The sequence below is a fragment of the Salvelinus fontinalis genome, chromosome 31 (genome assembly GCF_029448725.1).
Source record: "Salvelinus fontinalis isolate EN_2023a chromosome 31, ASM2944872v1, whole genome shotgun sequence".
In the NCBI taxonomy this organism is placed as follows: domain Eukaryota; kingdom Metazoa; phylum Chordata; class Actinopteri; order Salmoniformes; family Salmonidae; genus Salvelinus; species Salvelinus fontinalis.
In genome coordinates, this window is record NC_074695.1 from 40,105,675 (window position 1) to 40,130,360 (window position 24,686).

Genomic DNA, 24,686 nt, shown 5'->3' on the forward strand with positions numbered 1-24,686 from the left:
TCGCTGAAACGATACTCCTAATCCGAGATGGAGCATCTCTTGGCGTTTTATCGACAATAATGACAGTCATGTTCGATTGGCTGACAACGCGGAGACTCACAAAATGGTTCCTGACCAATGGATGTTGATTTTGTTTGTAATTTCTCTGTCTCCTCCAGGCTTATGCAATGATGCTGTCTCTGTCGGAGAACAACCCTTTGCACGCGTCCTCCCAGAACTCACTGGATGCCTGGCTGAGCATGGGAGGGGGCCCGTCCGAGACGAGCAGCTTTCACCCACTCAACCACATCTAGGAGAGAGAGGAGGGAGGCAGTATAGTATCACGATAAAAATAAGAAAAGTGACAGAGAGAGAGAGAGAGAGAGAGAGAGCGCGGCAGAAAGTAGGAGGCTACTACGGAAGACAACTCAACTTCACGCACCCCCGGCCTGAGAAAAGAGAGGACTCCTGGCTCCTGCCCTTCTCTGTGTGTGTGGGTGTGTGTGTGTGTGTTTTTGTGTGCGTGCGCGCATTGATTCGTGCATGCCCACGTTAGTGCGTGTGTGTACGAGGGGCCCCTCAGACAAACAGACAGTCGCAGGCAGAGATCCTCCCTGTAGAGGAGTGAAGGACATCCCAGGATTGACCACCCCAAACCCCAGTCATTCTACAAGACCCGCCCACTCCGCCCCAGCGAACCCCTTTGGTTGGACTCTCAGAGACAGTTATGTTTGAGTGTGTAAACGCGTCACTAGGAGAGCAAAACGGCCATCTATTCTACACAGTCTAACACAATGTCTCAATAGCAACAGATACAGTAACAGTCGGTCTGGAACATATGCACTGCATGTCCATAGGGGGGTGCTGTTTCAGTGGGTGGGAGGAGCAGCAGTATCAACACATAGTGGGGATGTACTAACTAGCTTGTTAGCTGATGGACCACCCCCTCCACCATCATATCCAATGCCTTCACTCTCTTCATTCTTGTTTCAAATCAATAATAGCACAATGTTAAATGTTAGAGCAGGAAACGGCACTCTGGCTTTTGTTTATAAAGAAAGTACAGTAGGATGATGCATCAAGCTCGAATGGCAATGATGTCATGGAGAATGACCGTCCCCAACATATAATGGGCATTGAAGAGGACAAAGTCTCGAACTCAAAAGTTATCCGGTGAACAAGAGGTTAAATCGATGTCCATTGGTTAGAATAGGGAAAGCCAATTTCCCCTTTTTTGCTCATTTGTTAACGTGATTCCATTTTGTGTTTTTCTCTTTGATAAAACAGTATTGTCTCATTTTAGGCACCTCCGTGCTCAAATGTTAATATAATTATTTAGTGAAGGACCAAAATTGTATGATATTGTTGTATGATGTACAAAATAACCTGGACGTTCATAGCAAGAGTGGTATGTGCCAAATAACCCATAGAAAAGGTTTTGTTCTCCGACAATCATTTCTTTTTCGAGGGGTTTTAATTGCTGTCATAGTTGTTGTTTTTACCTTCTGATATATTTGATTTAAAGAGTGTGTGTATTCTATTTATTTAGGTTAAAAAAAATGTCACGATTGGAGACAAGTGACAAATGAAAACGAAAAAAAGTATTTTGTTTTATCCCTCTTTTAAGTGTTGCTGAAGGAATGAAGTTGAATCGAAACGCGACCGAGATTTTGAATCTGGGTTTCAATGTTTTTTTTCTGTAAAGACCAGTGTGCCAAATTGGAAAGAAAGCATGAAAATCAGCTGTTTTTATTTATAGTGACATGGTAGTTCTAGATTGTTTAGATCATGTTTTGCAATGTTGTGTCTAGCATGAGGTTTGGTTTGTCTCGCTTCAGTTCAATCATTTCAACCAGTATGTTTTGTGTTGGAAGTCTTACGGTGGCCATTTTATGAAATGGAAGCCTTCACTATGAATGTCAGGTGATTTGGATGCCAGGGCATTGTATTGTTAGCTTATCATTGATCCTAAGTATAAGCAAATACATTTTACTCGATAACAATTCCAATCAACTCAATCAGTTTATTAGTGCTCAGATTCTGCTTTGATGGTTTCAAATTGTAGGAATTATTCTTTTTAAATCTGACCAGGTGGTTTTAGAAAAAAATGTCTCAGAATGCCCAGTCATAGATAAAATCAACATTGTTTTTCAGATAGTGTCCAACTACAGTGTACCATTCTATCATATTTCCACTTGTTAGTAGAAGTTGCATTACTCTCGGGGTTAAATGGTTCCTTTAACTAGTGTTGGCATGAGGGTTTCGACAGCCGAGAGACTTTTAATCCTGAGAAGAGTATGTTTCTACCTTGGAGGCATATAACCCACTGGTCATAGCTTGATGGTTCACCCTTTACTCCAGCTGTAACTGAGATGAGTTTGATTTTCTGTAAAGGGTTTTAACACCCAGCAGAACACATTTACTGTACTGTGAGACCAGCAAAATAATTAAACAATCAAACTAGGAAAGAAATCAAACCAGGAAATGCTTCTGGTTTGGAGAGAAATATGACATACATAGGATTTTAAGTTTCAAAGACTTCTATTCACTTTGTATTCATATTTGCAAACACACTCTTTGTGATAAATCCCTTGTCAATTCCCTTCCTCCCAATTATCTTCTCATTTAGGGGATTTCATTCCAAACTGTAGACAAAGGTAGAGATGGCACTTAATACTGCGCTGGGGTTTTTATTTCATGTCGCTGTAAGTTGAAGGGTTTTTCACTGTAAATCGCAAAAGTTGCTTTCACGCTGGACATGTGAATTAAGACTTTCAGGACTGGGCGGGATAGGTTCAGACCAGCACTTAAACGCATGGGTCCAAAACAACAAACTGGGCAGGCATGGGTCTCTGTCACTAAAGAGTTACTAGGAGTAAACCTGATTTGCCTCACTTGGAGAGGATGATCAACCCTCACTTAAAATGATGATGAACTTGGAAAAAAATCAGTAACTGAAGCACTGTAATTTAATTTTTTTTGTCAGCAGGTGGCAGGGGGATACTAGTTCTGCTGCATCATTTCATGTCTGATGATAATGATGACAGAGGTCTCTGTCTTGCTATACTAAATGTGGATCCACGGTTAACACATTGTTTTGCAATACATTACTATTAAATGCAGAGACTGGGGTTACTAAATATTTAGGTATACTATATATGGAGTAATTCATGTCATGTACTACTGTAATAAGTGCGCGCTGTCGGTTGTAGAATTATGGATGCACATTGAAGTCAAAGATCACATTGCCAGCTTTTGAAAGGATCTGGCAAATGGTCACAAACTGATAACTTCAGAATACGGTTGCTGTTCTTTCCCCACTGTTACAGGAAAAAGTACAAAAAAACAACAAAAAAAAGTTTCTTTTTAACTGTATAGTATTTTAAAAAGCAATGTTGCATATGTCTGAAAAATTCAATGAAAAAAATATGGGTTTAAATGGATGGTGCTCGTTTCATTTGAATCCGAGTTGTATCACCTCTGTTATGTTTATTAAAAAGATATTGTGCATGACGTGTTTGGCAGTCATAATGATGTCCATTTGTGAAATGTGTATCTTAAATTAAAAAATGAAATAAAAAATTATGAATCCGTAGATGCACTTATTGTACATGTGGTTAGGTTAGTAGGTTTGACTTCAAGTCCTTACAAATGTATTGGGCAGGTGGTTCTTAAATGAATACAAAAAAGATTGTGGGAGAAAGCTGTAATGAAAAAAATGAAAGGATTGTAGAATAATATTGAACAATTCTGAAATTGAAGTTTTTTTTGATGCTTGTGATTATTGAAGATGTACTTCAGAGAAATTTCATGGAATTGATATGATTCTGATGTTAATTCTGTAGAATAGAAATGTATACCAAATGTAATCTTTCCAATGCTATGAAGAATTTATACATGAAATTGATATGCAATAAAAACCTGTGTGCTTTTTATATGAAATGTCCCTTGTATTTGTCATGTACCCTACAGAGAACTCTGTCTCTCTTCTCTGCATAAGTTAGCTAGCTATTGTTCTAGCTAGGTGTCATCATCTAAAAGACCCCTATTTTCTAAAAAAGTTCTTATTTGATTAATGATGGTCGGACCTACCGTCGTGAAGCTAGATACAATAAGGAGAAGGCACAATAGTGGCATTTGCGATTTGCCTTCAAAATAAAAGTTTAATTGAAAGTAATGCAAATTAATACAAATAGCGGAATCATGCCATAATGGAATAGATCATGCTAAGCGATACAATAATTTGTTAATTTGACTAAAGTCTGTTGAAATTACACTGTGAATTTTGTTAGACTATAGAATTTTATTGGGGGCATACTTATTTCACTGTACAGCCTTACCTATGGATTGTGGATCAATGACATGGGGTATCAGTCTACTCAGTGACATCAGCATCGTATTTCTTATTGCGGGACTCTGAAACCACTGTGAATTGAGCCACATTTATTGTACCAGTCAACCTACTGAACACTATTCCAGAGGAAAAACAATGCAATGTGGATGTTTGGCACCTGATAACTCTGAAAAAGCACTTTGGTACTGAGTAGACTGATACCCATTTCATTGATCCCCAATCAATGTGAATGTCAATGCGCACAATAGGCTGACTGGGCAGGTGATTTCCCACAGTCAAAGTCCCGCAATAAAAGCTAAGATGCTAATATTTGCGTAAACTCTTCACAGTTGTGTTCTGTGGGTGTCGCCGAGTAGACTCTTATACAATTTCATTGCTCCACATTCCAACACTCAACCTTGTTCAACATGATCTTGTCTAAATATGGCATGATTCCACCAATTGTAATCTTCTGCGTCACTTTAAACGAGGGACTTTTAGTTTGAAGGCGAAACGCAAATTCCACTATGTGGCTAATCATTATTGTGGCTAGCTATACAACAAATAACCCGGTCCTGTCAAGCCTGTCAAGCTGGCTGCTTATAACGTTATAACGTGGGCAACAGGGTTAAGTAGCAGGCTAGCTAGTTATTTAATTGAGAGAACAACAAGTGGCTACCTAGCTAATACTTACTAACATGGAATCCTAAATCATTGCTAAGAATTTTGAAAATTACTGCAGTTTCTGCTGGTCAGTTTTCAGGCTGGTTGCATTGGCGCTAGCTAGGTACCCCAGAAGTTGCTAATAACATCGGTATCAAATATATTTGCAAACATTTTTTATCCTGATCTAATTTAAAATGCTAACACCGACGTTTCCCATTCGGTTGAACAAATAATGCCTTATTACCAACGCAGTATTGTGCAGCTTTGACAGTGGTCGTAATGGTGGCGCTTGGCTTGCACAAGCAAATTCAGCACACACAACATTCTATAATGGAATTGTGTTATTTGACGTGTCAAATTAAAAGCTTATTTGACGTGTATCTTTTTTGACACGCAAAGACCCAAACGGCGTTCCATACTTAAAAAGTATAATTTATAATTGCCTAATGAGTTTAGTTCGCCTGTCCTACCCCGCCAGAACCCCAAATATGCTTTTTTTCCTCCATTGTTTGTAGACAATATAATTGTAAATCTACATAGTATAGCCTCAAAACTTGGCTAAACTTGTTTTTATTTTTGTACTTATTTTGATCTCGTGGATGGTCAGTTCTTGCATAGTTCCTTCTATAAATATGAGAGTGGTTTGGCTACGTTTCTCCAACCCCATTCCGCAGGGGAGTATGCTATTCATTAATTACACCGATTCTGTTGCAAAACGTTTCTAGTGGTCGATTGTGAGTGAATGTATAATGTCCTCTATGTTGTTGGTGTATGCAACACGATGGACTGACTGGTTTAAATGTGTATGATGTGAGAATGTATGTGGCTGTGATTATTTTAATGGTAGGTGATGCCAAATAAACATTTCCATCCTGGATGGCCAATAAAGTTTTATTCTATTCTTAAACGGAAGCTAACAGAACGAAACAAGGAGGAACCTAGCTGAATTTTTAACAGAACGAAACAGGGAGGAACCTAGCAGAATTTGTCCAATAGGGGCGGCAGTGGTTAGAGTGTTGGGCCAGTAACCGAAAGGTTGCTGGATCGAATTCCCGAGCTGACAAGCTAAAAAATCTGTCGTTCTGCCGCTGAACAAGGCAGTTAACCCACTGTTCCCCGGTAGGCCGTCATTGTAAATAAGAATTAGTTCTTAACTGACTTGCCTGGTTAAATTTAAATACAAAATACAAATATAAACTCTTGTTTTAGCTGTTCGGACTAAGGATTACAGCCCAACAGTGGCGGGGGATAACACTTGTTTAAACTGCAGATTTCCCCTTTAAGAGGTGAAAAAAGGAAATCTAAGGGGGAAGTGAGGCAGGGGTACTTCCTTGTAAACACCATCCTCTCTGAACATATTATTGTGCGCAATGACCAATTCAAAACAATACACCGTTTGCTGAATCTTTATTCTCGAGAGGATAGGTTGAAGTCTATTTTGTGCTTTTTATTACAACTCAGTTTGCACTATGCTTCAGCTAAACGACACGGTTGAGCCAATGAGTCCGGGGGCTGCGGTCCTTCATCCGGCAGAGGCTGAGGATGGAGTCGAGGTTGCCTTCACACCGCCGGGGGCCAGAGGGAGCTTTGGGTATAGTTCTTCTGTAGCATGTTGCTCCCCCTTACAAACGTTGACGCCGTTTCATGTCCACAACCCAACAATGCAAGCGAAAGTGAAGGATTATTTCGTCTTCAGGGTAAGTCTGGCTAATAATTGCCCTTTTTTTTTATCTGAACAACGTCGGATATTAGCTAGTTAGCAAGCTAGTAGGCTAGCTTGGAAACACAGCTGTCAAACGCTCACGCTGCAATCAGCGCGAGCTTACAATTGCTGATTGACTGCAGCTTGGCTCGCTCTGATTTGAAGGTGCGTATTTGTGTCAGTAAGCACCCATGCAACATGTCGTTACAAACCAACATCTATTTCTTAGGTTGTGAAACAAACCGTTCTGTTAAACGCAACCATTTATTCAGACAACTGCAATTTATTCAGCTATGATATATGGAACAATCTGCTCGATTATTATTATAATGATGAGTGGACTGAAATCAATTAACTGTGGCCTCTTAATTTCAGCCAGGGACCATTGAACGAGCAGTGAATGACATCAGAACAGTGGGCCTGCCTTCAGAGGATGGAGAAGTGCTGAGTGTGTGGCTACTTGCAGAGTGAGTCATTTTTATCAGCAATTCACATCTTCACATAGGCCAGTGAAGTTAAATTGGCAGTATAGAAGTTCAGGGGTTCCCAAACTCGGCCCTGGGGCCCCCCTTGGGTGCACGTTTTGGTTTATGCCCTAGTACTACAGGTGATTGAAATGAGCTTGATGATGTCTGAGTGTTTTCAATGATTCATTCCAGTGGAGAACAACTGCCCCCTCTCATTGAAGCCATGGAAGTTGAAGGCCGACCGTGGTACTGACGATATTGTTTACGGAGAACAGGATCCCCCAATTAGTGGTGAGGAGTCTACCGTGTCCAGAAGCGACTTCATTTCAAGCTTTGTTTCAGTATTGACAGTTACAGCTGATTTAGGGACTGTATATCCCCTTATATTTAATCAGATTTATTTGTTTTGGTCTGAATTGTTTAATCAAATAAAAACTACAATCTTTGTCCTGAATTAGCCCAGAGCGCATGTGCGTCCAGCAGCTATATCCTGTCCTAAACTTGAACTATGCTATTTTTTTGTGCTCATTACCAAACTTCATAAATACTGCACCCTTAACTTCAAAACAATCATGTAACTACACTGAACAAAAATATACGTGCAAAAATTAAGGATTTGACTGAGTTAGTTCATATAAGGAAATCGGTCAATTGAAATAAATTCATTAGGCCGTAATCTATGGATTTAGCATGACTGGGAATACAGATATGTAACTGTTGGTCACAGCCACCTTTAAAAAGGTAGGGGTGTGGGATCAGAAAACCAGTCTATTTAGTGTGACTGCCATTTGCCTCATGCAGCGCGACACATCTTCGCATAGAGTTGATCAGGCTGTTGATTGTGGAATGTTGTCCCACTACTGTTCAATGGCTGTGTGAAGTTGCTGGATATTGGCGGGAGCTGGGACATGCCGTCGACACAGAGCATCCCAAACATGCTGAATTGGTGTCATTTCTGAGTATGTAGGCCATGGAAGAACTGGAACATTTTCAACTTCTAGGAATTGTGTACAGATCCTTGTAACATGGGGTCGTGCATTATCATGCTGAAACATGAGCTGATGGCGCGACAATGGGCCTCAGGATCTCGTTCATGGTATCTCTGTGCAGTCAAATTACCATTGATAAAATTGTGTTCGTTGTCTGTAGCTCATGCCTGCCTATACCATAACCCCACCACCACCATGGGGCGCTCTGTTCACAACATTGACATCAGCAAACCGCTCACCCACACGATGCGATACACACTGTCTGCCATCTTCCCAGTACAGTTGAAACCGGGATTCATCTGTGAAGAGCACACTTCTCCAGTGGCCATCGAAGGTGAGCATTTGCCCACTGACATCGGGTACGAAGCCGAACTGCAGTCAGGTCAAGACCCTGGTAAGGGCGACGAGCACGCAGATTAGTTTCCCACACCTGTCAGGTGGATGGATTATCTTGGCAAAGGAGAAATTCTCACTAACAGGGATGTAAACAAATTTGTCCGCACAATTTGAGAGAGAGCTTTTTGTGCGTATGGAACATTTCTGGGATCTTATTTCAGCTCATGGAACCAACATTTTACATGTTGCGTTTTTATATATTTTTTCAGTATAAGAAACTAGATTTATTTTTTTGAATAGTCATGACTGGTTCAAGCTGTCTTTAAGACCAGCGGTGGCAAAGGATATCATTGCTACTTAATGTGGATCCAAGTTCAGTTTTGAGATCCACTGGCGTAGGGTTAGCTGGGCGTTTCTGACTGGTCTTGAAACTGACAACGGCCATCCTCTCCCTGCTTGCCTCAATGGAATATGTAGTGATTTTGCCAACACAGCCAGATATACAGTACCAGTCAAGTTTGGACACCTACTCATTCCAGGGTTTTTCTTTTCTTTTTACAATTTTCTACATTGTAGAATAATAGTGATGACATCAAAACTACGAAATAACACATTTAATCATGTAGTAACCAATTTTTTTTTTTTTTAATCAAAATATATTTGACATTCTTCAAAGTAGCCACCCTTTGCCTTGATGACAGCTTTGCACACTCTTGGCATTCTCTCAACCAGCTTCATGAGGTAGTCACCTAGAATGCATTTCAATTAACAGGTGTGCCTTATGGCAAGAACAGCTCAAATAAGCAAAGTGAAACAACAGTCCATCATTAAAGACATGAAGGTCAGTCAATCTGTACAATTTGAAAGTTTCTTCTTTCAAATCTTTCAAAAAAACTATCAAGCGCGATGATAAAACTGTCTCTCGTGAGGATCACCACAGGAAAGGAAGACCCAGAGTTACCTCCGCTGCAGAGGATAAGTTCATTAGAGTTACAAGCCTCAGAAGTTGCAGCCCAAATAAATGCTTCACAGACACATCTCAACATCAACTGTTCAGAGGAGACTGCGTGAATCAGGCCTTCATGGTCGAATTGCTGCAAATAAACCACTACTAAAGGACACTAATAAGAAGAGACTTTCTTGGGCCAAGAAACACAAGCAATGGACATAGACCGGTGGAAATCTGTCCTTTGGTCTGAGTCTAAATTTGAAATGTTTTGGTTCCAACCGCTGTGTCTTTGTGAGACGCAGAGTAGGTGAACGGATGAGGAGGAGGTGTGGGGGTGCTTTGCTGGTGACACTGTCAGTGATTTATTTAGAATTCAAGGCATACTTAACCAGCATGGCTACCACAGTATTCTGCAGTGATACGCCATTCCACTATCATTAGTTTTTCAACAGGACAATGACCCAACACACCTCCAGGCTGTAAGGGCTGTTTGACCAAGAAGGAGAGTGACGAGTGCTGCATCAGATGACCTGGCCTCCATAATCACCTGACCTCAACCCAATTGAGATCGTTTGGGAGAAGTTGGGCTGCAGAGTGAAGGAAAAGCAGCCAACAAGTGCTCAGCATATGTGGGAAGTCTTTCAAATCAAGACAGTTGGAAAAGCATTCCTTATGAAGCTGGTTGAGAGAATGTCAAGCGTGTGCAAAGCTGTCAAGGCAAAGAGTGGCTACTTTGAGGAATCTAAAATATATGTTGATTTTGTTTAACACTTATTTTTGGTTACTACATGATTACATATGTGTTCATCATTTTGATGTAGAAAATAGTAACATACAAAAAAAAGACTTGTAGGTGTGTCCAAACTTTTGACTGGTACTGTGTATATATACAGTTTGGTACCCTTAACCTTTTTTTATACTGACTATTGTATTTGTTTATTTTTTTATTTTTTTTTATCTGACTTTATTAGTATAATGAGTAATCTAGGAATGTCATGAGTTAATTGACACAATAACTTGAGAAAATAGCAACTCTACAGAGTGCCAATGCTACAATGAATGGCTAAATTAATTTCGGACATGTGTGCTCCACGGAGTTCTTCTTCACCATTCCATAGTTGCCAATAATTGCTTCTGATACACCAGATGTACAGTTGAAGTCGTAAGTTTACATACACATAGGTTGGAGTCATTAAAACTCGTTTTTCTTGTTAACAAACTATAGTTTTGGCAAGTCGTTTAGGACATCTACTTTGTCCATGACACAAGTAATTTTTCCAACAATTGTTTACAGACCGATTATTTCACTTATAATTCACTGCATCACAATTCCAGTGGGTCAGACGTTTACATACACTAAGTTGACTGTGCCTTTAAACAGCTTGGAAAATTCCACAAAATGATGTCATGGCTTTAGAAGCTTCTGATAGGCTAATTGACATAATTTGAGTCAATTGGAGGTGTACCTGTGGATGTATTTCAAGGCCTACCTTCAAACTCAATGCTTCTTTCCTTGACATCATGGGAAAATCAAAAGAAATCAGCCAAGAACTGATCAGCCAAGAAAAATTGTAGACCTCCACAAGTCTGGTTCATCCTTGGGACCAATTTCCAAACGCCTGAAGGTACCACATTCATCTGTACAAACAATAGTACGCAAGTATAAATGCCATGGGACCACGCAGCCATCATACCGCTCAGGAAGGAGATGAACGTACTTTGGTGCGAAAAGTACAAATCAATCCCAGAACAACAGCAAAGGACCTTGTGAAGATGCTGGAGGAAACAGGTACAAAAGTATCTATATCCACAGTAAAACGAGTCATATATCGACATAACCTGAAAGGCCGCTCAGCAAGGAAGAAGACACTGTTCCAAAACTGCTATAAAAAAGCCAGACTACGGTTTGCAACTGCACATGGGAACAAAGACTTTGGAGAAATGTCCTCTGGTCTGATGAAACAAAAATAGAACTGTTTGGCCATAATGACCATCGTTATATTTGGAGGTAAAAGGGGAGGCTTGCAAGTCAAAGAACACCATCTCAACCGTGAACCACGGGGGTGGCAGCATCATGTTGTGGGGGTGTTTTGCTGCAGGAGGGACTGGGGCACTTCACCAAATAGATGGCATCATGAAGGAAAATGTATGTGGATATATTGAAGCAACATCTCAAGACATCAGTCAGGAAGTTAAAGCTTGGTCGCAAATGGGTCTTCCAAATGGACAATGACCCCAAGCATACTTCCAAAGTTGTGGCAAAATGGCTCAAGGACAACAAAGTCACGGTATTGGAGTGGCCATCACAAAGCCCTGACCTCAATCCTATACATAATTTGTGGGCAGAACTGAAAACGCGTGTGCGAGCAAGGAGGCCTACAAACCTGACTCAGTTACACCAGCTCTGTCAGGAGGAATGGGCCAAAATTCACCCAACTTATTGTGGAAGGCTACCCAAAACGTTTGACCCATGTTAAACAATTTAAAGGCAATGCTACCAAATACTAATTGAGTGTATGTAAACTTCTGACCTACTGGGAATGTGATGAAAGAAAGAAAATAAAATCTGAAATAAATAATTCTCTCTACTATTATTCTGACATTTCACATTCTTAAAATAAAGTGGTGATCCTGACTGACCTAAAACAGGGCATTTTTACGAGGATTAAATGTCAGGAATTGTGAAACTGAGTTTAAATTTATTTGGCTAAGGTGTATGTACACTTCCGACTTCAACTGTATGTCCTTGAACCAATCGTTTTAAAATCGCACACAGAAGTTAAAAAGATTGAGTTGCTAATGGCAGCCTGCAGTACCCCGGTCGGCCTTCAACTTGAGCAACTCAATGAGACGGCAGCACTGCAAAGTCACTTCCTGGAGTAACTCAAACAGCGCATGTTGGTCAGTGCTATCCGGGATTACTTGAGATGTCCCTACCCTAAACCTAGCCCAATAATGGACTAAAGGAGCCTAACGTTACTCCTTATAGTCCAAGGACCTTACATGTTCTTTTGTTTAAGGCGAATTGGCTCTGGAAGCCAAAACAGCCAAATACTCAAATGTAAACGTGAATCGATTCTCAGTTGCGGTAGGGTTCTAGAAACCTAAATCCCTCTACTTTCACATCACATCAAAATACACACTTGCTATACACTGTTTTAGCATTTGCAGCTGACAGTATTTTTCAGTGACAACACGTTTGGGCGTCAGTCTTTCTTCTGCCCCAAGTTGTACGGAGACACAGATGGCTAATTGGCACAGGTGGTCCATTGTCTTCCGTAAACAAGCACTGTAACATACAAATATGGCCTTGTGGGAACCCTATTAAAATGGTGTAGTAATTTAACGAGTGAATTTTGTGAAATTATTTCTCGATGATAGTATATTCTGAAATGTATTTAATATCGTCAATAGGCGCTAAAGGTAGTTAACGTTTATGAATGGGGTACCTTAACTTCTTATGGCTGCAGGGGCAGTATTGAGTAGCTTGGATGAAAAGGTGCCCAGAGTAAACTGCCTGCTCCTCAGTCCCAGTTGCTAATATATGCATATTATTATTAGTAATATTGGACAGAAAACACTCTGAAGTTTCTAAAACTGTTTGAATGATGTCTGTGAGTATAACAGAACTCATATGGCAGGCAAAAACCTGAGAAAGAAATCCAACCAGGAAGTGGGAAATCTGAGGTTTGTAGGTTTTCAACTCATCGTCTATCAAATACACAGTGGGATATGGGTCAGTTTGCACTTCCTACGGCTTCCACTAGATGTCAACAGTCTGTAGAACCTTGTTTGATGCTTCTATTGTGAAGTGGGGCCGAAGGAGACGGGAATGACATCACATGAGAGGGAGCTCTGTGCCATCGCTCTTCTGAAGACAATGGAATTCTCCGGTTGAAACATTATTGAAAATTTATGTTAACATCCTAAAGATGTATTGAATCAATCGTTTGACATGTTTCTTCTGACTGTTACGGAACTTTTTGACATTTCGTCTGCTTTTAGTGAACGCGCTTTGTGACTTTGGATTTGTTTACCAAACACGCTAACAAAAGTAGCTCTTTGGACATAAATGATGGACATTACCAAGGAAAACTAACATTTCTTGTGGGAGTCCTGGGAGTGCATTCCAACGAAGATCAGCAAAGGTAAGTGAAGATTTATAATGCTATTTATGACTTTTGTTGACTCCACAATTTGGCTGGGTAACTTCCTTTTGTGGCTAAACGCTGTTCTCAGATTATTGAATATTGTGCTTTTGCCGTAAAGCTTTTTTGAAATCTGACACAGCGGTTGCATTAAGAACAAGTTTATCTGTAATTCTATGTAAAACATGTATCTTTCTTCAGAGGTTATGATGAGTATTTCTTTTATTTATGTGGCTCTGCAATTTCTGAGGATATTTTGAAGGCATTTCTGAACATGGCGCCAATGTAAACTGAGGTGTTTTGATATAAATATGAACTTTATCGAACAAAACATATATGTATTGTGTAACATGAAGTCTTATGAGTGTCATCTGATGAAGATCATCAAAGTTTAGTGATTCATTTCATCTCTATTTCTGCTTTTTGTGACTCCTGTCTTTGGCTGGAAAAATGGCTGTGTTTTTGCGGTGACCTAACATAATCGTTTGTGGTGCTTTCACTGCAAAGCCTTTTTGAAATCGGACACTGTGGTGGGATTAACAAGAAGTGCATCTTTTTAAAATGGTGTGAAATACTTGTATGCTTGAGGAATTTTAATTATGAGATTTCTGTTTGAATTTGGCGCCCTGCACTTTCACTGGCTGTTGTCATATCGATCCCGTTAACGGGATTGCAGCCATAAGAAGTTTGAATCCCTAACCATAACCCTTACCTAACCCTAACCGTTTTACATTTCAACTTCAATGGGGTAGGGATGTCCCAAGGTTTCCGGATAGCACAGACCATGTTGTCTCCATGAACTAAATATCTTGCGCAATTGTGTCAGATGTTACGTGCACTGTCCACGAGAGATTAACCAACCCATAGAAATAATTGAACCCGCCTTCATTTGGCCTCAATGCGCTATCGAGTCTTCACAAAGGAATGAAAAGTTTCACGTGATCGATATCATTGTTTCACCCACTCATAATCTCGGACACCCAGAACTAATAGTTTTGTCTTTCTATGCACCCACCACCCTCAGTATATGTCTGTACCTCTGTTTTGACAGCAGGGGGCACTAGAGACAATGAGGCCGCATTGAGAGAAATCAATTATGTTATTATTGTGGAGTAACTGCGATGTTGATCCATCCTCAGTTTTCTCCTATCACGGCAATTTTAAAAACTGTTTTAAGGTCACCATTGGCCTCATGGTGAAATCCATGAGAGGTTTCTTTTCTCCTCAGAAGGATACTTATTTTTTGTAGTGACTGGGTGTATTGATACACCATCCAAAGTGTAATTTATAACTTCACCATGCTCAAAAGGATATTCAATGTCTGCTTTTTAACTTTTTTACCCATCTACCAATAGGTGCCCTTTGCGAGGCATTGGAAAACCTCCCTGGTCTTTGGTTATCTGTGTTTTGAAATTCACACTTTGACTGAGGGACCTTACAATACCTTACAATGTGTGGGGTACAGAGATAGTCATTCCAAAATCATGTTAAACACTACCATCAATAAGGCTGGTCTTAATGACTAGTAAGCACATTATACTTCACATCGCTTCCTATCTCACAGGCATAGCAGGTATTCATATGGTAGTGTAATTAATGTTACCTCGTCACTATTAGCAAGCGTGACAGTCATTCACCTATTAAAGGGATACTTCGGGATTTTGGCAATGTGGCCCTTTATCTACTTAACCATAGTTCAATGAACTTGTGGATACCATTTTTCTGTCTAACTTCATACTGGACACAGAGGTAGTTTCACAAGCCAATGCTAACTAGCGTGACACAATCTACATTTGTTCCAGGGGTGCCGTACTGCTATGGCTGGCCCTGTAAAACAAAACACATTTCACTGCATCTATCTGGTATATGTGACAATCATTTGTATTTATTCTTATCCAAGCAGTAGATACATCTCCTTTTAAATATTTGGTTGGTTTGGTTAGATATTTAGATATTTGGTTAGATCCAAGATGGCGTAGCAGTGCAGACGTGTTTTGTTCATCCTTCGTCCTCTCGTGTATTTTTTTTGTGTATATTTAAATTTACATTTCATCCTCTCGTGTATTTTTCGTCTTTTTTTTGTATATATTTCAATTTTATTTTCAATCTCTTTTCCATTTTAATTCAATTATACCTTCAGGTAACCTGCCTCACCCAATGTGATACGGAACCGCTATTATTTTGAATTTTTAGACCTTATAGCAAGAACCACCTAGCCATCAGAAGAAGAATTAGCTACAAACTATTTAGTCATTGTTAGCCACTGCTAGCGGCCTTTACCTTCTACCCAGATACCAATCAATTTTTTTTTTGCCTGGATAATACTCGCCAGCCTACCAGTATCGGACTGTCTCTCCACTACAACGCCGGATTCCTGCCGTAATCCCTGGACCATTACTCCTGATCTTCACAGCTAGCTAGCACCCACCGAGTTACCCAGTACCGAAGCTATCTCTGAGGCCCACCTCCCGGCCTACTCAGTTGTTCACCCGGACCCCACCCAAACACTGCTAGAACCCACTACTCCACCGGATCCTTGCCGTAAGCTCTGGACCTTGGCACCGGATCACCGCTGCTACCGAGTGGCTATAGTGGCTAACGCCCCTGCCCCGAAGCTAGCACCAGTTAGCCGTGAGCCAGGCGCATCTCCCGGCTAGTAAACTAAATTTCTACAACTACAATACCTCTTTCGTCATCTGGCTTGGATCCTTTGTCGACACGGCGCCCCGCCGCACCACCACGACTGGTCTGCCGACGAATACTCCATCCGCTGTGCCTTCAACCGGCCACCATCGGACGTCGGAGTAGACGCTTCTACTAGCCCCGGGCTACTAACTTTAAACGCTGTGTCGCCCGCGTGCTAGCCTATTGCTGCCCCCTGTACCCTATGATCACTTGGCTACATAGCTGATGCCTGCTGGACTGTCCATTAATCACGGTACTCCATTCTGTTTATTTTTTTGCCAGCCGCGAACTCAGGCTCTGTGTGTAGTTAACCGACCCTCTCTGCCAATTCATCGCGATTTTACCTGTTGTTGTTGTTGTTTTAGCTGATTAGCTGTTTCTTACCCGTTGTCTTAGCTAGCTCTCCCAATCAACACCCGTGATTACTTTATGCCTCGCTGTATGTCTCTCAAATGTCAATATGCCTTGTATACTGTTGTTTAGGTTAGTTATCACCCCTAGTTCCACTCATCATACCTCTGATACCCCCTTTGTCCCACCTACCACACATGCGGTGACCTCACCCATTATAACCAGCATGTCCAGAGATACAACCTCTTATCATCACTCAGTGCCTGGGCTTACCTCCGCTGTACCCGCACCCCACCATACCCCTGTCTGCACATTATGCCCTGAATCTATTCTACCACGCCCAGAAATCTGCTCCTTTTATTCTTTGTCCCCAACGCTCTAGGCGACCAGTTTTGATAGCCTTTAGCCGTACCCGCATCCTACTCCTCCTCGGGTGATGTGGAGGTAAACCCAGGCCCTGCATGTCCCCAGGCACCCTCATTTGTTGACTTCTGTGATCGAAAAAGCCTTGGTAACATGCATGTTAACATCAGAAGCCTCCTCCCTAAGTTTGTTTTACTCAATGCTTTAGCACACTCCGCCAACCCTGATGTCCTTGCCGTGTCTGAATCCTGGCTTAGAAAGGCCACCAAAAATTCTGAGATTTCCATACCCAACTACAACATTTTCCGTCAAGATAGAACTTCCAAAGGGGGAGGAGTTGCAATCTACTGCAGAGATGGCCTGCAAAGTTCTGTCATACTTTCCATACTTTTTTTCATTCTTTTCTATACCCAAACAGAACTTCTAATTTTAAAAATTCATCTCTCCAGAAATAAGTCTCTTGCTGTTGCCGCCTGCTATCGACTCGACCCCCCCCCCCCCCCCCCCCCCCCCCGCTCCCAGCTGTGGACACCACTTGGGAATTGATCGCCCTCCATCTAGCTTCAGAGTTTGCTCTATTAGGTGACTTAAACTGGGATATGCTTAACACCCCGGCAGTCCTACAATCTAAGTTAGATGCCCTCAATCTCACACAAATCATCAAGGAACCCACCAGGTACAACCCTAAATCCGTAAACATGGGCACCCTCATAGACATCATCCTGACCAACTTGCCCTCCAAATACACCTCCACTGTTTTCAATCAGGATCTCAGCGATCATTGCCTGTATCCACTATGGGTCCGCGGTCAAACAACCACCGCTCATCACTGTCAAACGCTCCCTAAAACACTTCTGCGAGCAGGCCTTTCTAATCAACCTGGCCCGGGTATCCTGGAAGGATATTGACCTCATCCCGTCAGTCGAGGATGCCTGGTCATTCTTTAAAAGTAATTTCCTCACCATCTTAGATAAGCATGCCCCGTTCAAAAAATGCAGAACTAAGAACAGATATAGCCCTTGGTTCACTCCAGAACTGGCTGCCCTTGACCAACACAAAAACATCCTGTGGCGGACAGCAATAGCATCGAATAGTCCCCGCGATATGCAACTGTTCAGGGAAGTCACGAACCAATACACGCATTCAGTCAGGAAAGCAAAGGCTAACTTTTTCAAGCAGAAATTTGCATCCTGTAGCTCTAACTCCAAAAAGTCTTGGGACACTAAAGTCCATGGAGAACAAGAGCACCTCCTCCCAGCTGCCCACTGCACTGAGGTTAGGTAACACGGTCACCACCGATAAATCCATGATAATCGAAAATTTCAATAAGCATTTCTCAACGGCTGGCCATGCCTTCCTCCTGGCTACTCCAAACCCGGCCAACAGCTCCGCCCCAGCAGCTACTTGCCCAAGCCTCCCCAGCTTCTCCTTCACCCAAATCCAAATAGCAGATGTTCTGAAAGAGCTGCAAAACCTGGACCCGTACTAATCAGCTGGGCTAGACAATCTGGACTCTCTCGTTCTAATACTATCCGCCGCCATTGTTGCAACCCCTATTACCAGCCTGTTCAACCTCTCTTTCGTATCGCCCCGAGATCCCTAAAGATTGGAAAGCTGCCACGGTCATCCCGCTCTTCAAAGGGGGTGACACCCAAGACCCAAACTGTTACAGACCTATATCCATCCTGCCCTGCCTATATCCATCTTGCCCTGCCTATCTAAAGTCTTCGAAAGCCAAGTTGATAAACGGATCACTGAACATTTCACATCCCACCGTACCTTCTCCGCTGTGCAATCCGGTTGCCGAGCCGGCCACGGGTGCACCTCAGCCACGCTCAAGGTACTGAACGATATCATAACCGCCATCGATAAAAGACAGTACTGTGCAGCCGTCTTCATTGACCTGGCCAAGGCTTTCTACTCTGTCAATCACCGTATTCTTATCGGCAGACTCAATAGCCTTGGTTTTTCTAATGACTACCTCGCCTGGTTCACCAAACACCTTGCAGACAGAGTTCAGTCTGTCAAATCGGAGGGCATGTTGTCCGGACCACTGGCAGTCTCTATAGGGGTACCACAGGTTTCAATTCTCGGGCCGAGTCTTTTCTCTGTATATATCAATGATGTAGCTCTTGCTGTGGGCGATTCCCTGATCCTGTATACTTCTGGCCCTTCCTTGGACACTGTGCTAACTAACCTCCAAACGAGCTTCAATGCCATACAACAGTCCTTCCGTGGCCTCCAACTGGTCTTAAACGCTAGTAAAACCAAATGCATGCTTTTCAACCGTTCGCTGCCCGCACCCGCCCAACTAGCATCACCACCCTGGACGGTTCCGACCTAGAATATCTGGACAACTATAAATACCTAGGTGTCTGGTTAGACTGTAAACTCTCCTTCCAGACTCATATTAAACATCTCCAATCCAAAATTAAATCTAGAATCAGCTTTCTATTTCGCAACAAAGCCTCCTTCACTCACGCCACCAAACTTACCCTAGTAAAACTGACTATCCTACCGATCCTCAACTTCGGCGATGTCATCTACAAAATAGCTTCCAATACTCTACTCAGCAAACTGGATGCAGTCTATCACAGTGCCATCCGTTTTGTTACCAAATCACCTTATACCACCCACCACTGCGACCTGTATGCTCTAGTCGGCTGGCCCTCGCTACATATTCCTCGCCAGACCCACTGGCTCCAGGTCATCTATAAGTCTATGCTAGATAAAGCTCCGCCTTATCTCAGTTCACTGGTCACGATGGCAACACCCACCCGTAGCACACGTTCCAGCAGGTATATCTCACTGATCATCCCCAAAGCCAACACCTCATTTGGCCGCCTTTCCTTCCAGTTCTCTGCTGCCAGTGACTGGAACGAATTGCAAAAATCGCTGAAGTTGGAGACTTTTATTTCCCTCACCAACTTTAAACATCAGCTATCTGAGCAGCTAACCGATCGCTGCAGCTGTACATAGTCCATCTGTAAATAGCCCACCCAATCTACCTACCTCATCCCCATACTGTTTTTATTTACTTTTCTGCTCTTTTGCACATCAGTATCTCTACTTGCACATCTGCTCATTTATCACTCCAGTGTTCATCTGCTAAATTGTAATTATTCGCTCCTATGGCCTATTTATTGCCTACCTCCTCATGCCTTTTGCATACACTGTATATAGACTTTATTTTTTTTTCTACTGTGTCATTGGCTTGTTTATTGTTTATTCCATGTGTAACTCTGTTGTTGTCTGTGTCACACTGCTTTGCTTTATCTTGGCCAGGTCGCAGTTGTAAATGAGAACTTGTTCTCAACTAGCCTACCTGGTTAACTAAAGGTGAAATAAATAAATAAAATAAAACATTTAATTAATTTTTAATTCAGGCTGTAACGCAACAAAATGTGGAAAAAGTCAAGGGGTGTGAATACATTCTGAGGGCTCTGTATATCCTACTACCAGACACTTGCATGTATATACTTGCATTCTCGTGTTTCTAACTCACATCGTAGTTCTTGTTGTTTTTATTCTTTATTATTATTATTATTATTATTATTGCATTGTTGGGAAAGAGCTCTCAAGGTAAGAATGTCACTACTGTTTTACACCTATTTTCCTGTGGACGTGGTAAATAAACTTTGAAACGATATTAGTGCAAATGAGAGGCAAGGATATATTTATGGGGCAATTAAGAGCCATGTAGTGCTTGAAAAAGGCACGTTTATTTATCCAGTTAATACATACCATCTCAATGAAAAATTATATTCTGTCGGCAGATGCCAATTGGTAAAAAAATCACACAAACCCTTGACACATTTTAGTCTCTCTTACACCATTGTGACTTCATATTTTCATGAATATCTCATTACATTATTTTCGCTACAGATGAAAATGCTAAATCTCAATGTAATAATGTTTCCCTTAGAGTTGACCACTGGAACAACGAGAAGGAGAGACTGGTGCTCATAACTGACAGGTAAACCAAATGATTAGTGGCGAATGTTATGATTGGATATCCATTTGAACCTAATTGGAGGGATCCATTCCCATATTATTTGATACATTTATGTTGCCGACTGGATGAAAGCCTAGACACGGTTGTGATCTATTCGTGATGATTAAGGCGTCAAACTACACTCTTTACTTCATTTACCATATTGTCCCTCTTGGTTTTCTAACAGGTCCCTGCTGGTTTGCAAGTATGACTTCATCAACCTGCTGTGTCAGCAGGTCATCAGAATCTCCCTTAATGCCGTGGACACCATCTCAGTGGGCGAGTTTGAGTTCCCGCCCAAATCCCTCAACAAGTAAGAGCCACTGAGCCATGACCCTGTACTTACAACAACACAAGCCACTTGTCGATGTTCTGAAATAATTGGTAGAAGGCTAACGTTCACTTGAGATAGGCTTGGTGGAAATGTTGCCATATTGCTTATACATATCCAACTATGTTGAGTCTACTCAAGTCGCTATGGGATAAGAGGGCTTGGGGTTGTTTCTGGACAGGGCCAAATACACTCAGCAGTCAGACGTGTTCAGTAGGCATGGAAACCGAAAACTAGGAAGGCATATTGGACAAGTATAGATACACCTTCTGTTTCTAAAGCTTTTCTCCTCTCGTGCCCACTGAACACAGCCTACTATTCATTGATTACTCCCAGCACACTGGCATTACAATAAGTGTCTCTACAGGAGGGAGGGCTATGGGATTCGGGTTCAGTGGGACAAACGCCCACGCCCCTCCTTTGTGAACCGCTGGAATCCCTGGTCCACGGACATGCCCTATGTCACCTTCACTGAGCACCCCATGGCCCGTGCCGACGAGAAAGTGGCCTCTCTCTGCCAGGTTAAACTCTTACGTTGCCACCTCCCCTTCCCCATTTACAATATTAACTATTTATATGCAATATTTATGTTCACATGGGAGCTTGGTATATTAAACACTGAGCTGCTCTCCTCTTCTGTCAGATGGACATCTTCCGGACCCAGCTGGTTCAGGCAGTGAAGAAGGCCCACAAGGAGTTTGCTATTCCGGGCAGGGCCAACGGAGTTCTGATCCTAGAGAGGCCCCTCCTCATCGAGACCTACCTGGGCATCATGTCCTTTATCAACAATGAGGCCAAACTGGGCTACTCCATGACCAGGGGAAAGATTGGCTTCTAATGTTCCCACAGAGTGACCCTCTTATTCCACAGCAGTGGGAGCGCTGTCAAACTGTGTTTTATGAGTGTGTGTCTGTCTGCTCGTGGAATGCTGACAATGTGGCTGTGTCATACCCAACGCTTGAGTATATCCGGCGGGCAGCCATGGTGTGCAGTAAGCCTGAGTTCTCTCCACTCCTGCCACAGTGCTCTCATGCAAAGGTATGTTTTCCATTTGCCATAATTATTTAACCCCTGAGTGGAGAGACCTACAGTATGTGAATTTGGTGTGTTTGTGCGATTAGGGAATGTCGCTAGTTGTGGGTACAGTGCATACTGTTTACCTTGCCATTGTGAAAATACTGTAATACACACCTGATCCTGCTAGGTGAACCTGACTTAGTGTCCATGGAAGTTAACATTAGTGTGGGCCTTTTGTGCAGTACGAGGGCATGGTTAGGTGCTTTAACTTTAGGTATAAGAGTGGGCTTTATCAGTGCTCGTTATTACAGAAACTGATGCAATGAGCTTTGCATAATCAAGTGGTCTACCCATTATTTTCAACCTGAGACACCTTGCAAAATAGCAGATTTTCGCATTAGCCAGATTGGCTCTAAAATCCATGATATTGGGAAGTTGTAGTAAGATTTGAGAATTAATGCAGCTGCCGGTACTACAATCTGCTTTTTCAGTCAAAATTATGACCATGTTATTTACTATATTTTACTTGAATTATACATTGTTTGGTGCAAGCCCACCTACAGATATTCCCTTGTGACAATTTTCTTAAATTGATTAGGCCTACTCGTCTCCATTTCTAGAAAACACAGCCTTTATCGTCCTCATGCTAGGCTAGTTAATGCAAAAGCAGCGGATTAGGTTCTATGAAAATGTGATGTCTAACGTTGGGGTGAGTAGCTGCCGGAGAATTGTTGTGGAATATGTTACTTTAGCATTAGCTACATAGCATGAGGACAAGAAAGGCAGTTTAATTCCGAACTAGCAGTATTATGATTTGCTGTCAGGCATTGTGGGATAATTGAGTACAGTGACACCTTCCATGCCTGGATTGAGGTACGTTTTCATACCCGTTTGATTCTTAGTGTTGACCGGTATAGAAATGCCTAGAAGGGGGGGAAAAATCCTTTCTACATATCGTTTCATCAAACAATCTACTACACAAATCTTGCTCGGAGGCTAAAATAGTCTTATCGACCATGGGAATAAAAATGGTGGCCATCTTAGATTACGTTGATCTATTAGTCAACTATTCAAGTAACTAACTAGTTAGGGCTGTAGCCATAGTCTGACATAAACCTCAAAGAAAAAAAGCAACAAGTTAAATTGGATACAGCATTTGAATGTAAAGGTCTCCTTTTACCAAGCTCGTACGGCTTTGCCGCAGACCTTTTGATCAGTAGCTCTCAGGAACAGAATAATCCATTTCTGTTCAAGTATTTGGAAAGGACTATAGTGAAATAGTTCCATGCCATTGTTTTTTTTCTCCTCTCGACCTGAGGACCTCCCTGCCCCCACCTTTTAATGGATCTTCCCCTCCCTGCTCCACAACTCTTGCCATTTGTTATTAACCCTCTTGGCCTCTGCTTTACTGATTTGTCCATGTCGACATTAGAATGCTTGAGTGCTTGCTCGGTGAGAACATCCACCTCATTCCCTTCTATTCCCACATGAACCTTAAATACCCTCAACCTAAACAAGCACAAATTTAAATGTATCATCACTGCACAGGAGCCAATCTAAGGAAGTGACTTAATAAGGGCCAATAACAGGAAGTGACCAAGAAAGCCCCAATTACATTTGAAACATTCTTCCATCAGTCACAATGGTTGATGGGTGTTCAATTTTGTTTCTAAACAGAGTAAGATATCATTCTTGCATGGGATCCAAACTGAATATGCAACTAAAACAAAGTCAAGATATCCAGGAACCAGATTTAAACTGGTTTGAAATACAATCTTCCTCATCCATTCACCAGAGAATAATCTGGTTGTTAGGCCTTTGCTTTACACAAGATCATGCTTTAATGAACTAAGATGTCTGTCCAACTACCTTTTTTCCCACCCCTTGTCTAAATGTAGCATGCATGTTTTGCATGCCGTCTCTGTTCAACTTGGAAAATGCTCCAGAATAGCATATACTGAATTGATGCAGGCTGAGTGTTACAAAAAGAAACTAGCACGGTCACCAACGTGCGGCAATTGCCTACATTACTTTGATATTTCATACTGGGTAAATCTGTTATCCGACCCATTTGCAGATTGGTTTGACTCATAACGCTGACTATATGCTAATACTGACCTTGCCTATTAAATAAATACTCATCAAAATCGTGGCATTGTTTCTTACACTGCAGGTTCCTGTAAACCCAGTTTGAAGTACCCTGGGGATTAGGGGTTTCCCCAGGCAGTCTAGGAATATGCTTAATCTCTTATTTTGTTGCAGTGTCCTGTAAATTGACAATACAAGTTACATACCAATAAAACACACACAAAAGACTAGCCTGCTGACCTTACGGAGTCAATAGGAACAGTCGCCTGAGCTACTTAGGAGGGATAT

The 24,686-nt window shown here is 41.8% G+C and overlaps 2 protein-coding genes across 11 annotated transcripts in view; both read left to right on the forward strand.

The window, feature by feature from the left end:
- Positions 1–3,921, forward strand: part of prdm16 (PR domain containing 16) — a 147,776-nt gene extending 143,855 nt beyond the window's left edge. For 9 of the 10 annotated variants that reach the window (XM_055892624.1, XM_055892627.1, XM_055892625.1 and 6 more), the window contains one exon: positions 159–3,921. In XM_055892624.1, coding sequence (XP_055748599.1) covers positions 159–293 — 135 coding nt within the window. In that variant the 3' untranslated portion in view covers positions 294–3,921. The remainder of the gene's footprint in view (positions 1–158) is intronic. The other variant, XM_055892631.1, reaches the window with a different exon arrangement.
- Positions 3,922–6,256: 2,335 nt separating this feature from the next.
- tprg1l (tumor protein p63 regulated 1-like) lies at positions 6,257–24,457 on the forward strand. The gene is made up of 6 exons (XM_055892636.1): positions 6,257–6,675; positions 7,056–7,147; positions 20,894–20,944; positions 21,150–21,275; positions 21,661–21,814; positions 21,937–24,457. The coding sequence occupies exons 1-6, from the start codon at positions 6,448–6,450 to the stop codon at positions 22,129–22,131; spliced, it is 846 nt and encodes a 281-aa protein (XP_055748611.1). The 5' UTR covers positions 6,257–6,447; the 3' UTR covers positions 22,132–24,457.
- The last annotated feature ends 229 nt before the right edge of the window (positions 24,458–24,686 follow it).

Coding starts and splice junctions, on each gene's coding strand:
- tprg1l (XM_055892636.1), top strand. CDS start 6,448: ATGCTTCAGCTAAACGACACGGTTGAGCCAATGAGTCCGGGGGCTGCG. Junction 7,148..20,893: donor AGTGTGTGGCTACTTGCAGA/GTGAGTCATTTT, acceptor TGTTTCCCTTAG/AGTTGACCACTGGAACAACG. Junction 21,276..21,660: donor CCGCCCAAATCCCTCAACAA/GTAAGAGCCACT, acceptor GTGTCTCTACAG/GAGGGAGGGCTATGGGATTC.